Source organism: Sitodiplosis mosellana, unplaced genomic scaffold, assembly GCF_009176505.1.
Source record: "Sitodiplosis mosellana isolate CC-2019 unplaced genomic scaffold, AAFC_SMos_1.0 Smas_scaffold_1, whole genome shotgun sequence".
Classification (NCBI taxonomy): domain Eukaryota; kingdom Metazoa; phylum Arthropoda; class Insecta; order Diptera; family Cecidomyiidae; genus Sitodiplosis; species Sitodiplosis mosellana.
In genome coordinates this window covers 12771924-12789406 of record NW_022595244.1, presented here as the reverse complement: position 1 = coordinate 12789406, position 17483 = coordinate 12771924, and the positions used below count along the sequence as shown (strand labels likewise).

The following is a 17483-nucleotide window of genomic DNA, read 5'->3' as shown; positions in this document are numbered from 1 at the left end:
GCAGATTTGTTTACAAACAACAAAAAATAAACAAAATAAAAATCTCCGTAACTAATGTATTGGCAATGTAAAACTAAATGGCGAACATTTTCGTCTCTGCACATTTCTTATATATACTATGTAGTGACACAGTGGCAGAATTGTTGACAAAGAACGGTAAATGAACAAATGGAAAATCCCATTCCAGAAATAAATAGCTGGCAAATGCGTTAGAACAACACGACGCATGAAAAATATCGGATAAATTTATTTGATATTTGAAATTTATATAAATAAATTTTTGTGCAACCAACCTCTGAAAAAAACGGTGGCCTTCAGAATTGTTGCCCATGGATGTTAATTTTGTGTTCCATATTTCTATCAAATTTATCAACATCTGTATGCTTCATTTGTTTGGTGTAGACATTTTTTCCGTCATTCATTGAATTGACTTAACGGAGCTTCAGGAGTTCCACCTAGAAGATGCCTAATATGCATATCGATCGGAAAATTTTCACACAAAAAGAAGAAAAAAATTGTTCGCAGGAAAACCCTCCAGTTAGAAAATTCACAACAATTTTCGTTGTGTGTATACACTATACTATACATTCTATGTGTGTGTGCTTGCGTGCGTGAATGCGTGGCACTTTGCACATCTGGCGATGAAGAAGAAAAAAAAGGACGACAAAATGTGAACGAAAACAGCAGAAGACACGTTTTTTTTTTAATTTCTTCCAGAACTTATTTACATGAGGCTGAATTTCGGACAATTCGGTTGATTTTTATTTTTGTTCACACGCCAAACACACGAACGAACTGAAAAGAAAATCACATAAATAATATGGGAGAGACAGAAATGAAATACACATAGGATATGGAAAAAATGAAATGATGCGAATTTTGATAAACATGTTCTTAGAAGCACACAAAAACACGCACACCAAAACACATACTTTGGGACGATGTGAGGAGAGAGAGGGAAATAAACAAAGGAAAGAAAAATGAAATGATGATTTCATGATAATGAGGTTTAAAAATAATAACCAAAACGAAGACAGAGAATGGAAAAACAGGAAGACAGACAGAGTGAAAATGATGATTAATTAATGATATTGCTTACAGGTCATATATACCTGTACCACCGAGGCTCGTGTTGAATCGAAAAAAATACGAGCATCTTCATGTAGCTCACACAACTGGATTGCTCAAACAGATTTTTTTTAATGAAATGAAAAGCAATGTAATTTGCATGAATCGCAGTTAATACAGTTGGTTTTTTGTTTGATTCAAACAGTTTGAAAAAACGGTGTTCTTAAATAAAAGTTCACACACACATAAAAAATTAGAGTTAGAAATCCTGAAAAATTCGGAAGGTGTAAATTTGAAAGCACTCAGTCTGTGATTCGTGCTATCTGTGGTTCAAAATAGATGTGTGTCTTTGAATATAAGCGGAATTAGAGTGTATTTGGTGTGAGGAAAAAGTGTGTGAGAAAAAAATGTGAGCTCAAAAATCGAAACTATTTCGGTCTTTTTTCAATTTCTTTTTTCATCTCCAAATCAATCAGAATACGAAAAAATCATCCAAAAATGTATATATATATATACCACGAATAATGTGAGACAAATCATGATTGATGATGAAAAAAAACGTAGAGAAAATCAAACAAACAAACAGAAAAAAAACAACGTAATGTGAAAAACCGATGGTAAAAACACGAAACGAAAGCCCAAAAGAAAGTCAGCAAACGTTGAGTGAAAAATCATGTAAATAAACAAAAGTGAGGAATGAAAATGAAATCACGTTCATTGCGATGAAGATAGAAAGTAAGAAAAAAAGTGGGTGAGAGAGAGAGAGACAGTGATAGAAAGAAAACACAAATGGTTTAGCTGGATATGTTTTTTGCCTGTTCGAATCAGTGCTTCGCGTTACATAGATAAACAGATACAAAAAAATGCGTGTTTTTTTCTTGTTTCTTTGTTACAAATTGGACATTGAACGGTTAATTCAGCAATTTTTTTAAATTTGCTGTGTATCTGTTTAAATTGGCAAATGCCACTCACCATTTTGTAATCATCGATTTTCGAAATGGAACGAACTAATAGGTTGACATTTACTCGGGTCGCGCTATCCACTAAACACATAACATATATGTCGGATATGGAATATGATTTGGTTTTTTTTTCGACAAAGATAGATAGTTTTATTTTTTATCATCCACAGTTTTGTTCGGAATGGTAGGGATTTGTTTTTTTTTGCATTTCAGACATTCGAGTCAACAATGGAATGAACCGTGGGAGGAGAAAAGAAGAAAAAGAAAAAGAATAATAAGATATAAAATGAGAAAGAGTTAACAATGATAAATGAATAGAACAAATAAATTGTGCGATTCTTTAATGCATTTAGTTGTTGATTTTATGTTCCAAAACAATCGACACACAATTGATGCCACATAGAGTTTTTTTTTTCTCTTTATAATCTTGCGCTCATCTGTAAAATAAATATTGACATTCAAATGATTCGGCAAAATCAAATAGACACCAAAATCCATAGTCCATTGTCATTTCCTTGATTTCGATGAAGTATAGAAGAAAATTCCAATGGAATTCGAAAGACCTCTTTAAAATGCTCACTTCATCAACGTTTTCTTCTTTACTGTTTCTGGCAACAACCCAATGCCAACGCTTCCAAACAATTACAATTTTCATTTGAAATACTCAATTAAACGAAAATGTGAAGTTTTACGGCAACGAATTTACTGACATTCGAACATATAACTCCAATGATAACGAAATAGCAACAGTTCACATAGCTTATGCTTACCAGAAATAGTTAGCTGTTTAAAACAGTTTAGTTCAACAACTTTGAGTCTTAATGAAGTAAATAGTGTGAACGAAATGAAAATCAAATCTACAACTTGATTGTACTGGTGTGAGTGACGAGTGTTACAGAAGCGAATAGAAATAGTAGACGGACGGATAGAGAGAGAGAGAGAGAGAAGTAGTAGATGAAGAAAAGAAAAAAGGGAAGAAGATAGAAAAGATGATAAGAAATCAAAATATTATCGAAAGCTGAATGATGCGTTGCTTCCATTCGATCAGCATCCACCGAGACTGGCAAAAAGCATCCAATGGGAAATCATGTAAACACTATTTTGTATACTTTTTCGAAGGAAAATGAAGTAAACACAAACATAACGGACTTATGAAAGAGTTTTTTACAACGCGATAACAAAAACGCAATTTACAAAGTTCTTTTTTGTTGTGAAAAAAAAACTCATTTCCTCGTTGTTGTTTTATTACTGCAGATTACAATCCAAACTCCTTTTTTCAACCAACGCAAAACTGAAAACTGTTAAACATACTATAATAATAGAGAAACGAAAACACACGTTATTAACCCAAGTTACGCGAAAAAGATGCTGAAGCTTTTGAAAATAGATTGAATAACAATTGTTAGCCTCAGAATGTAGAAAAAAGTCGTTTATTCATGGATATCCAAAAGAAATCCATATTTTCATTCAGAGGCTCTCAAAGAATTCAAATAAATGTGATGATGAAGGATGAATGTTGACCAAAAAATAGCCAAAAATACTCCATAAATTCAAATGAGAATCGAAATGTCAATAATGTTCTATTCAATTTGCACATTTAGATACACCCTCTTTCAGTGCATTCTGGGATATCGGATTTCTTTTTCAGTTCAGAAGAAGATATCACCCCTTTTTTCATTGTAGTTAAACAAGTTCAGCAAAAGGAAAATAAACGGTTACAGACAAAAACTATTTCCAAGTATTTCTGACTAACATAGAAGAAGATAGTTTTGAACTCTGGTAGGAACTCCGATAGGATCTTATACAGTACAAAAGAAAATCTCATGTTTTACTTCCAAATAAAATGAAAGACCAAGCACAAAAACCGGTTAGATGATTTTATGAGAAATGAAGGACAAAAATCAAAGCAACCAAAAGCTTTTCAACAAGAAAAAAAAAACAAATCAACAAAACAATTACTCAGGATTTGATCGAACGTTCATATCTTTGTTTCGAAGAATGCAAAAAATACAAAGGCATTTTAACTGCGATGAAAAGTTTACATTACAGATAGATCAGTAGCTGGTACGAAAGTTAAGTTGTCGCACTGATTTTTTGTTCTACACGTATTTGTCAATACTGTTTCAATAAAAGCACACAAGTGGACACAACGATTACTTCCAAAATTAACGTCATTACAAACCTAGTCAAAAAACAAAACGTAACAGAAGAAATAAATAGAAGAGAATAAGCCAATCGAAAATAAACCGTTTTTATTGTTGTTGTTGTTGTTGTTGAAATTTTGGTGTATTGAAGGAATTTGAAAAGAACATACAAAAGATGTGATATAGAATTACTAATTACTGATACTGTTTACTTCGAAGGAAAAAAAACCCAAATCCAAACAAACTACATTTAAATCTTCTGTTTTTTTTTCATTTTTCTCTTAAACGTTCCGTTTTACGGACAAAACAAAAAACAAACTTCATCAAATCACAAAAAAAAAGACCAATCAATTTGTTACAAAATCGATTCAATTGAATAATGTACTTTCCTAATTTAAATAAATTGTTGTGGCTGATTGAATTGGTGGAAATTCCAACGGAAATAATAAATACGTTTCCCTAACCGCTTTTGTGGATGTGTGGATGTATGTATATATGTATGTGTGTGTGTGTTTGTTCATATCATTCATCAAACTCAAAAGTTTTACTTGGTTAATAACAAACTGTAAAAGTTGTGTATTTTCTCTGTCTGATTCTTTGCTTGTACCCTTAAAATATGTTTATGTGTATTCGCCTGTCTTTTAACTGTGTGTGTAATGTGTATACTGTATATATTTCTTTTGTTCCATCAAAGTTTTTTTATTTCTATTTTTTTCTGTTGTTGCTGTTGCTGTTGTTGTTTTTATTTTATTTTGCGGCTTTTTTTTATTTGCGGTTAATTTTTCGGTAACAAGTGACACAGACACATTTTCATTGCGGCTGTGATCGTATATCGGCACACTTACCATGGTAACATCGTCAATTTTCGATATACTTCTAACAAAAATGTTGACACGAACCACCGCCGGACCATCTATTATTTTAGATGTTCATTTGTTTTTCGTGTTGTGTGTGTGTGAGAGAGAGAGTGTGTATGTGTTGTGTGTAGGTGTTGGTTTTGCATTCATTTCATTCATTTCGACGGGATTTTCATTGTGTTTGGTCAACACGTGTACAACAAATGTTCACAAAACAAATGGAGCCAATTCATCGAATCAGGATTGTTTTGGAGCAGTAGCGCGAGCGCGAGCGAAGGTGATACATTTGCGTGTATTTTTTTTGTACATAATGTGGTTTGTTAAAATCGATTACGCAAATGCACGAAATAAGACAGAAAGACAAAAAGGGAGAGAGAAAAATGCTTAATGTTTGCTTTTATTGTTTTTCTTGTTCAAAATGGAAAAAAAAAATAGTAAAACAATTTCATGTTTTGGGTTTTATTTAGAAATTGAAAATAAAAATCAAATTGAAAGTAAAAAATAAAACGGAAAATGTGTTCTTATGGCTGAAATTTTTGATTTTATTAAAACGAATTCTGCGGTTTCATTCTCCTGATGCTGGTTTCTCTTTCTCTCGTACACACGCAAGATATCAATAGGTTTATTAAGGGGATGGATTTAAAATTGAAAAAAAAAACAATAATGAGGAAGGCACATATTGAAGAACATCTGAGCTCGAACATGAACATCGATTTTATTACCAATTTACCGAAGTTCGAAAGCGAATGAACGTGCTGCAACCACCGAAGGGAATCATGTGTGAAAAGCAAAGTACTTTCATTGGCTACAATGTATTTGTTATTAACAAGGTATCAGTTTGCTCGTGTTTATGTCCATCGAAGATGTCATAAATCAACATTGTTTGCTCTCTTTTTGCGTCGACGTGCAATCTTTATGACAACGAGCAGCGTAAGTCTTTCAATTTAACGCGATGATTTACGAGCGAAGGTCGACATAATCCGTCGAAACAGATCTTATGTTTGTCGAAACAAAGTTCAAACTACACGAATTGACGTGATGTTGGAACAACCGAACGCTCGTCAAAATCCGGTGATACCTCGAGGGTAAAATTCAAAATGTCAAAGAAAGTAACATCATTTGATCCGTTCTTTTCTGACTATCCAAAGCTCTTTTTTTGTTTGTTTCATTTATTCAACAAAGTATGCGTAGCTACCGTCTATCGTTACTCATTCTTTGAAGTTTTTCTCTTGTAATACCAATCGAAAATGTTCGTTCCATAACACAAGTGTGACTTGTTTCACGAAAGCTGCTTTTGAATCTATTGAGAAGATGACTGGATATTTTTTGGCCATTCAAATTTCCATGGACGACTTTTTTTCTCGGCTTATTTAAACCATTATAGTACCATTACACCTATAAGCGAAACATTTCTTCATCCAATATATCACCGCAACGGTGCTTATTTTCATCGAATTTCACCACATGCTACATTCGACTAATTCCAATGAATATTTTTGCGTTACCATCTCACGGGAAAGTTAATTCCAGTGCATAAGCTGATTCAATCAATATCACAATAAGCTTCAATGTTTTTGAAAATAGAATCAATCGTGAAGGGCTGAACGTGATTAAGAGCATTTTTTCCCGCTTAAAATTCATTTCATTTTGATAATTACTTCTTTCGCCTTCGTCTGGGATTTGGTTCGATGTCTTCATCTGAAACACACTGTCAAATGCCAAAAGGAAATTTAATATCCGTTTTTGAAGCTCCTCGCTTTCAACGGTTTTAACAAGTTAATTTTTTTGTAGTCAGCCTTTCAAAGTCAGCCATCGAAGGCATCGAAGACAGTGAAAAGTTCTAAGTTTCGTTGCTTTTTCAAATTACGGGAGCAAAAAAAAGAACGATTGACTTATGCAGTGGCGTTCAATCATGAAACTAAGCTTTGAAATTGCATGTTAGCATATGCAGCACGGAAGAAAAAAAAGAAACGGTAAATCGATAGTCAATTTGCATAAGGGATAACAAATGCGTGACTACGTGATTTGATATTTAATTAATTTCACTCTATCGACTGCATCTGCTTCGGTTGGCATTGCCATTTATAGCTGGGATAAGACACGCGCTCCATCCATTTTCTGGTTGATAGATATAGAAATATATTTAAACTGAAACAGTCGTTAACTGATGCAAAGTCCATTTTAAGCTCATGCTTCTTTATCTGCATTTTAAATAAACCCTTTGACAAATAGTCGGGTGTGTTCAGTGGAGAAGTCAGGATGACAATTAAAGTAGTTTCATCGATGTAACATCTTTGCTTTTGCACTGCATATACACATGAATCTGTCAGTTACTCTAAAATCCATTTGAAATAAACTGACTTGATTAAAAGAATTTTTTCATTTAATTAAATTTTGGTGCAATTGTTTCTAGCTCGTCTCGGCTTGAGACGATATATGTTGTGTGTGTGCTCAAGTTGTGAAGGAATATGATTCGCTTAATTTGAATTCACCCTTTCAATGCACACAAAACGTGTGTATGTCTTTTGAAAGTGGCGTGTAACAACATCATTGTGTTTGTCGAAATACAGTGTGTTCATTTGTGGTATTCATGAAGCGTATTACACGTGGCTCTGGGCTTAATGCTAATTTCAAAGCTCATGCTGACGACATACATCACCGACAATGAGATGAAGATAGCAGAAATGGCATGCAAACAATATTTAATTTATAATTTATTAAATGATGTGCGCATATACACGCATAGAGAAAGACGGGTGCTGAATGCCGTTACACTTAACAAATCAATCGGATTTGAATGTCACTTGGCAATTTTGCACACACTAAATTTTGTATTCAACGGAACAGTGCAGTGTGTGTGTGTGCGCGCGCGCGAGCGTATGTGTGTGTCGAATTGATGTGTTTGCCAAATAGTAGTAGAGCAAACAATTGAAGTTGGCGCTTCTTCGCTTAAGATGATGGGACACAAAGAATGAGACAGCGTGAAATGGAACAATAATCTACATCAGCATGATACGTTTCATGATTCCGTTTTTGTATTGTGTATGCATTTCAAATGAATATTATGTTACGTGACGCAGCATAAATTTAGCAGTGCGAGGAGCGCGGTGTGGCATACATGGAATGGAATCTTTGTGTGATTTTGTCTTTGAATACATACACTCATCGGCAACGAAAAGCTTGGGCTTTTGCCTATGCCACAACAGTACACATACAAGCACAAATGACGAGATGGCACACTTTGTGTACGCGATTTAAATCACAAACACGAACTCTGGACCACGAATGATGACAAAAAAGAACGGAATAAATTGGAAATCCGCGCGAGAAAAACGAATTCTAACGATTTAAAATGGAGCGGCTCCTTTTCTTGCTCTCTCTCTCTCTCTCTCTCTCTCTCTCCCTCCGTAACCGCTGAATTTCTTTTGTATTGACGCTGGTTATCGCATCAAGTGATGATTATTGAGTGCGCACAACCATGGTGTACTAGGCTAGTGAAATGGAACACTTTTTACAAATATGAATCTACGTACGCAACGAATAACATTCATTGGATTCAATTTACGGCATATTTCTTTTTTGCCATTTGATCACTACCGTTCAGCGAGTGTGGCAATTTCTTTTTCTTTTTTTTTCATCAAATACGTGTTTTTTCTTCTGATCGTCGGATGACACACCACTATAAATAATGCAAATATTAATGCAAGAAAGAGTTGGAAACGCATTTGAAATTGTGAATCGTTTGCTTTAAATAAACGATCTTTTTTCGCATTGCATTTATTAGCATTTGAAATCCATGCAAAATTTTCTAATTTTTATGCTGTTTGCCCTCGAACAACATGAAAGGCTCGAGACCTAAAAAAAACACTGCACAACTCTCATTTCCATGAAATAATTCCATTTATTGTACCATTATCCATGCTATTCCGATGGAAAAAGGATAGATTTACATTATGTGTGCCGTAAAAATCAAACCAGAAGAGTAATATTTATCATGTGAAGAGAGTGAGGGAGAGAGGAAGCGGCGGGAAAAATTCTTTTCAATTCAATTCAATTATATGAAATTTGAGCAATCACGTTCAGCGACTTGCATTATTATTATTAGCTTTTGAAATTGTATTCGCAATTTTTCTTTTCCTTTTGATCTTTTCTGCTGTTGCTGCTGCCAACGGTTTTGCGTCGAATTTTTCGAACAATAACTAACTTATAACAATAACTCGGCTTTGAGTTTGTGTTTTTTCTTTCTTTCTATTTTTATCCATTCCGGACACCAGCTGCTGATTCAATCAAACGACAAAGATACCCGCAAAGAAAAAGTGAGAATAAATATAATTTTTTAATTGCCAAATTGTAACATCAAGTTATTTTGTTGTCGGTGTACTGTTACATGTGCTTGACATTCCCATTAGATGTATTTTCTATTATTTGTACGCCAGATGTTTGTTATAAGTCCGCTTTTTTTGAAACACTTTCAAGCAGAAAGTTCCACGGATTTTTTTTTGTGTGCATCAAAAACGAGAGACGTGCATGGAATTGGAATGTTCTCGCATGTCCTGTCTGTGATCAGATTTTTTTCATCGGTTTAAACGATGGATGATGCACGAACATGTGCCGTTGTCGCGTTCCCATTTCTTTCTTTCGTTATTTTTTTTTTCTATCTGCATGATAAAATGTATTGGCCTATATTGGTGTAGTCATTGTTCGAGCTGTCAAAGGTTGTCATGCATTCGGTGGTGAGCGAACGGTTGCAGAGGGTGGATGATGTTGTGACGAAATGAATGACGTCATCATCAATCCATCAATTGTTCCCTTGACATGTTGTTTTCGCCAATAAATTAATTTCCACATTTGCTGATGAATATGTCTGGTTTACAGCAAATTCGATTTATCTCTGATTGCGTACCGCGGTCAAATGTACGGCTCAACACGATATTTAATTATTTTACCTGAGCCACCAGCCCCAGTACGATATATGCACCATTAACGAGACCAATTTATTGACACAAAATATTGGTCACCTGCGGACAATATTTTATCGACTCAGTTTAAAATTACATTACGAATCCGATTTTGTTTCTCCGTTACTCTTGCTCTCTTGCATAAATAAAGGTCATAACTCAATGAAATGGCCACTTTAATGGCACAATTAACCATTCCAAACGCATTCGAAAATCGATGAAGCGAAAAGAGTTCTTCAAAACGTGTGGACCTATCCCATGCGATATATGCCATAATTGCAATATTTTGTCAACAGACCGAGGCATCCAACCAGCCAGCCAAACACACACACAACGATTGAGGCGCAACAGTAAATATGAACAGGAAACGGATATTAATCAAAATGCCAGCAAAAATGGTCATCGTAAATTTTTCATGTAGCTGATGAAATGACCACTCGTCCATGGGTTTTTATGTGAGCGCGCGTGTGTGTGTATGTAATAGGGTTGTATTTCGGGTGGAAAAACGCAAACGAATATCAACAGCGTTGGCAATGAAGCCGCCCATATTTGAGTTTGGTTTTAATTTCGCCTCGTAACGAATGTGCTTGTTTGGCATTTGCATTCCTGTGGCTGAAACCGAAACACGGACAATTCAGAGAATTTGATGAATGCGTATTGAATCTTAACTCTCCAAATCTGAATGCCGTTGAAGCGTTCCCATTTTGACTTTCACATAATTAATCACTTGCGCATGCCGCCCGATGATAAATTCTTGGGAATACGTTTCAATTTTCGATGGACTGTGATTGATTGGTGTGACCGAAGATGAAGATAATTAGCAAGTTTTAAACAAGAGTTATTTATTAATTTATACAAGAGTTCATTATTATTACTGAATAAAAGTACTTTTGAATTGATGCCATCGATTCGATGGTTGTCTCGAGCAACGCATACAGTTTAAATGATCCATTTACTCGTTAAAATTAATGTTATTTTCTTCGAATATTTTCTACTCAAGCCATTACAGGCCGCAATTTACAGCGTAATTGAATGATAATTAAAGCTACTTGCTGTTTATTACTTCACAATTCCGGCGAAAAAAAAAACTAACGCAAACTGTTTGAGTCTAACGGTTTTTATGCAAATCGACCATTTTGAACTTGAGCTGGTTTGGCATTTAACATTTAAATGCATTTAATCGGCAATATAGTTCGTGGCAGGCAAGTATTAAATAATAACTTTGCTAAATAATGCTTCGGCTTTGAAGCAAAAAATTGTACGTATCACGTATGATTGACATCGGTGAAGTTCATCGCTTTCGGCAATCAACAATACAAATAAATGAATGTCAAGTGCCTGGTTTTATTTGATTTAAATGCGCGAAATATATGGAGAAAAAAAATCATTTGGAAAATATTGGGGTTGATTTACAGTAAAAATGAATACGAAAAAGGGTGGAAAAAGTATCCAAATCAAATGGATAAAGGAACAAAGGTCAAGGTTGTGTGGCATTTAAATAAAAATACAAAAAAAAGAACTCGGCAAACCAAAAGCTATTCGCTATGCTCTATTGATGAAATGAAGCCGTTCAAACGCTTCAAATGTACCATTAATAGTTGTTTTTGTTTTTGTTTATTTTTTAAATAAGGCATACGGTGATAGAGATTGTGTGTATATGTGTGTTATATGTTGGCATCTAATTGCGATAATTGCAAACAAATTAACGCACATTCTGCAGGCCCACTTACCATCTTAATATCGCTAATTGTTGCAATACTTCGTACAAATAAATTGATACGAACAATGGCTGGACCTAAATAATTGTTCGTTCCACAAGGTGGAATCAATTTAGTATTTTTTTTTAGTTCGTTTTCGTTCATTTTCGTTGACACGATCGAGAAAAGAGAATGAGATTCTTTAGCGGAGGATGCAGAAATATTTTTTTTGTTGTTGCGAACTATACAGCATTTTGTTATGGCGTTTCAGTTCGATTTTTCTTTCAAAATGGAAAAGTTGTAAGAGAATTGAATTTATTCATAAAACATCGTTCAATTGCCCACGTTTTCTACATTATTTTAATTTTTTTTAAGTTTTCTTCTTTTGAGTAATTGCGTTTCAATCTCTGCCATTTTTTAAACAAAAAAATCGTTTGCATTTCAATTGAATGCGTTGCATTTCATTTTTATAACAACTTAAAACGATAAATTAAATCAAAAGAAAATTATTTTCAACGCAAGGGTTTGTGTGTGAATATAAATGGGATATGGCACGGCATAAGCTCACTTACCGGTTCCGTTAATCCCCGATGGGCGAATACGTGCATCATATTTTCCTGCTCCTAAAATTTGATCCAGCACCTTCTTCTCTTTTTCTCGGAAATTTATTTTTGCATTATTCGCTCTGAAAAAAAAGTGAAATAATCATTTGCATTGAACGTTTGAATATAATTTCGAAATAAACATGGTGAACATTCATGAAAACAAAAAAATTGAAATAACAAAAGGAAGACAACTAAGTCATAACTCATGAAAAAGAGAACGCCAAAACAATTGAACTGAATTTCACTTACAGCGATGCACTGCATAAGCATGCCAGGAGAAAAAGCCACAGGCAGTGTAGTGTTCTCGTTTTCGATTTGGACATCTTCGTTTTATGTTTTTTTTTTCAGCTTTTCAGTTTTGACGCACGATGGCAACTATGGGTAGAAAAAAATTCACCTTTCTTCTCTTGATCTTTTTTTCTGTATCTTCGATTTGTCGAAATTGGGATACAAGCCTGCGACACCGTTCCGTTGACTTTCGATTACGACCCGAGTAGAGCAGAGCAGAGAGTCAACAAAACTTCGAAAATTTCAGCTATGACGGTGATTTACGTAACGAAAACCTGCAAAAGATGTTGTCTTTGGTTACCCATCGATTTTATCATTATTTAGCATTTTGAACTTTTAAATTAAAATCCATCTCAATTTCTCACAATGAACGAAACTTATTCGAAATTTTTTTTCCTGCGATTTGCATGACCATCAAAGTCAAGATGTACTTATTCAGAAAATTTTAAACGATTTGTGGATTTGTTACTTTCGATGATTTTTCTTTTCCATTTCATTCAACGTACGTTCAGGTTGTTGTGGGTAACAGAATAAAAGAAAAATTGTATCGGCGTCACGGAAATTCGATCGGAAAAAGAAAAGTTCATTTTCTCAATAAAACTTGAAAGTCATAAAATGTACATAAATTTGATTTTACAATGTGTATGCAACACGAAATGTTGAATTTTAAGCGCTGTGATGTCAAGCGTAAATATTTATTATTTGTGGAAAGAAGGTTTCGGTAGGTAGAATTCGACATCCGCAAAAAATAACCGATTGCAAAAAGTAACGAAATAAGTTTTGCAAGTTTTTAGATTTGATTTTTACATGGTCCTCTGCACAATGGGAAGTTTGTCAACCGATCACTCTTTTTTCTTTCTTCATCCATTGAATAAGGGTTACGTTCAGTAAGATATACAATTTTCAATCTGAAGAAAAACCAATAATAATAAACCAGTGACGCAAACAGAATTCGAGTGAATATAATACAATTTTTTCTGTTTAAATATTGACGATAAGTAACAAAAGCTCAATGAATAATTTCGGCGTTTTGCATGGTCTGAATAATTAACATTTTTGCTGGGTCGTTCAAAAAAAGCAGCTCTTTATTTTTATTTCGCGTACGAACACACACATGCAATTCATACAACCTATATACAAAATGGAGGGCCGTGCTCTCATTTATTCAACTCTTCACACATATCACCAGATGCAAAGTAAATGAAATGAATGACTTTTAAAGAAAAGTACTTTATGAACAAGTTGATGATATTATTCAATCTTATTATTATATTTACACCAAATTAAGGACAAGAAAAACGCTCACTCATTTCAAATCCGTCGAAATAATGGCACAGATGATGGCAAATTGAGTAGACGACATCTTTTTTTAACGAGGATGTATGTAACAAAAATATCACCCAATCGCAAACACACGCGAAACGGTGGATTGTGCAAATGATAATGGACCTTTCGTTTTATTTCAGCTCGGGATATTTCAGTTCAAGTTGTTATTCAAGTGCTGACTGCCTCTCGGTATACACGTATGCGAAACAAACACACAGAGACAGATCACATGCACACCCGGACACAGACACGGACATGGGCGCACACATACGCAAATGAACGCAAGAGCGGATAATCAGTGCGAATGTATGTTGTGTTGTCTGTAACGTGGAAAAGGAAAAAAGCTTCTGGCTGTCGTTTCACTCAGCTAGTCGACGCGCGTGCTCTCAAATCTCGTCCAATATTGAACGAAAAGCTTCCGTTTTCACAGCATCCACAGACAGGCTTGTGCACACCAATTTTCCATCAAACGAGAGAAATGTCGAACAAGATTTTTTTTCACTTTTTTTCATTTGCTTTATCTCGATCAAAGTGTTTTTTTTCTAATATCTGTTTCTCTCTAACTGAAAATTTGCTCGCAACTTCAAAAACTAAATTACATAAATTATGCAATAAATAAAAGTTATACAAATTGAATGAAAATAAAATTTGACTGGATTGCTTCTCGCAAAATTTATCACCGTCTGGTCATTGTGTTCGATAATTTTTCTCTTCTTTTCCCACATCACAACTACACAAGTAATAATTATTCCATCAATTGACTTTCAATGAAATTTAATTTAATTGATTTGGCCAATTTTCAAAAGAAAGATTGAGCTTCGTTTGTCACCACAAATACCACGAACAACGACCAGCCGATTCGCCTTATTCACGTCTATTTTCAGCAATTTCTTGATATAGAAGCTTTTTCTTGGAACACCAACAATATAAAAAAGGACAAACGAATGGTGAATCCAATTTATACAATTGCAAATAGCAACCGTCTTTGAGCGGAGACTACACCTGACTACCACTGATACGACGAATCGAGTGCTACAGTACCGCAGCTTACATGGAAAATTGGAAATCAGACGAATTGAATACAAACAACGATATATGATGCGAAAACACCGTACGGCTAGTCTTCTTCTTCTTCTACTCCTCTTCTACTCCTCCTCTACCATCTCGTGTTCTCTTGAGCTATCCGTGGAACATTGCTCTATGCGGCAGCCATACTCGTTCCCAACAATCTCTGCATCCAAACTTTTAGTTGGTGCGGATTTTATGTCGTACACTCCACTCCATAGCACTCCACTCGATGCGAATGAAAACGCAGCTGTTATTATTCTCTTCATTCAGGCATAACAATGCAACGCATCGATATCGCATACACACAGACATCTACATACGCACAGCGCGCGCACACACACACATACACACACACACGTCGACGTGGATGTGTTTAGAGAATTGTTCACTGCTATAAAATACAAAAAATGTAAATTGGTTGCCTAGCTATCGCATGAAAAATACGTGCTTGTATTCCCATGGATTGAATGGCAGAGTTGGTAGCACAAAGAAATTTCCATCTTTTTACCGAAGATTCCATTGGGTTTTCTCTTCATACGATACATCAAATTGTGTACGTACTTGGGTCAACGTTATCTTGTTATTTGCCACGCATAACACAAGACGGATTGCTTGCGATCCACACAGTAAACGAGAACGAAGCAGCCGAAGCACAAAATACATTTTCCCTTTTCCCACAACTGAAAAATGCCTTTACATCCCAGCCCGAAAAATCCGAGATACGATGTACGCGACACACACAAAACGAAAATTGGAAAGAAAACACTTCAAAGAGTTGAGCTTAGAAAATTTTGGAATGGTGCTTGAGTCCCATTGAAAACGAACGGAAACAAACAAAGACCGAATCTTTTCTATTCGCCCGAGCGAAACAGTGCGACAGATTCTGCGAAGAAATGAAAAAAAAGGGAAGAAAGTAGCGTCGTCAAGTCATTGATAAATTGTAGTATAATGAGTTGGTAGAGTGGAAGCGATGTTTTCTTTTTCTGTTGAAATAAAATCAAAATGATAGCTAAAGATAGAAAGAGAGAGAGACGTCAAGAAATAAAATGCACACCGTATTTTATTATATTTGTCACGTTATTTTGGCATAAATTTTTTGCAATCGAATTGAGCCACAAAACAATGACAAAATGATAAGCCGTCCACATCTTCTCATTTGATTCTCTCTCTTTCTCTCTCTCTCTCTCTCTCTCTCTCTCTCTCTCTTGAGAGAGCTCTTGATTTTATTGCTGAAGCATCTGAATTCGGTGTGCTATTAATTCGATTGAAGTGCCAAAAATTCATCGACCCAGCAGCAGCAGCATGATAATTGTTTGCTGCGACCGCACGTTCATGCCCATGACCAAAGGTAGACTCGAACGCAGAGCTATCGTTTTCCCATGTCTATTTTTGACAGGTTTTGCTGTTGATGGCCGTTTCAGTGTCCTTCTTTGGCTGTTCTCAACTCACCATCTCACTCTTTTTCGCATGACAATTTTATTTTTGTGTTTTTTTTTGTCCCATTTACTTTGGCAAAGTGACTTTGCTGGGGTTTATTGTTTTGGTGCACGATTTTGCTACCACTGTGCCGAATGGCATAGATTATACATTCCAGATAAAAATGAACTTCAAAATTATTCAGAAATAAAGCAATGAAAATAATCGGTACGCCACGGTCCGAAACGAATGACTACGGTTTTCCTATATCTCTCTTTTTCCCTCCTCCCTTTCTCTCTCTCTCCGTATGTGGTGAATTTTCCGAGAGAAGGAACGATGAAGAAAAAAAACGGAATGATTTCTTCTTATTACGATTATTATTTTTATTAAAACATTTTTGTCTCTGCGTGTTTTCTCTCCATCTCTTTTATTTATCATCGTAAAGACTCAGTCGTACCACTTTTCCACAACAGATTCGTTTGAGATAAACAATGAAATAACAAAAGAGAAGGCTGAAAGGAGAAAAAAAAGAATTACAAACAGAGAACCCAACAATGAAAATAAGGACATTTAAATGTAAATGGAATTCGCGCAACACATTTCCATTCAGGCCAAATCTATGGAGCATCACAACATCGAAATAAAAAGCACGAGAGGGAGAGAGAGAGAGAGAGAGTTTGAGAAAGAAAAAGAACAACACAAAACCAGTATTTTTCGGTGTTCGTTGTTGGCAAATGAAGTAAAATGAGAAGAACGACGCAGTACGTTCTGAAGTGCCGAAACCGGAGTGGATCAAGTGGCGAAAAAAGAAAATTAATCTGACAGACATAATGTAAACATGACAGTAACGTAAACAATCGCATCTGGCGATTATAATCAAACAATACATGCGTTTGGCCGATCATTTCGGTTGACAACTTTTTTCTTCATCTTTCGACCGGCATTGAAGCGAACAATGAAAATTGAATTCTATTGGCAACACAAAAACACGCACACACGCATTGAAAAACCATCAATGCCAAGACCTCGAGGTATTTGTCTTTGGCGGCGGTATTCATCCCATTTGTCGGCATAATGGTGAGAGAAAGCATTAT

At 35.1% G+C, this 17483-nt stretch overlaps 1 protein-coding gene across 1 annotated transcript in view; it reads right to left on the bottom strand.

Annotated features, from left to right (window-relative positions):
* Positions 1 to 14894, bottom strand: part of LOC129572507 (glutamate-gated chloride channel) — a gene marked incomplete in the record, with an annotated part of 22119 nt that extends 7225 nt beyond the window's left edge. Inside the window, 4 exon segments of the mRNA XM_055452475.1 lie at positions 5020 to 5087; positions 12259 to 12371; positions 12541 to 12854; positions 13886 to 14894. Coding sequence (XP_055308450.1) covers positions 5020 to 5087; positions 12259 to 12371; positions 12541 to 12614 — 255 coding nt within the window.
* Positions 14895 to 17483: the final 2589 nt, after the last annotated feature.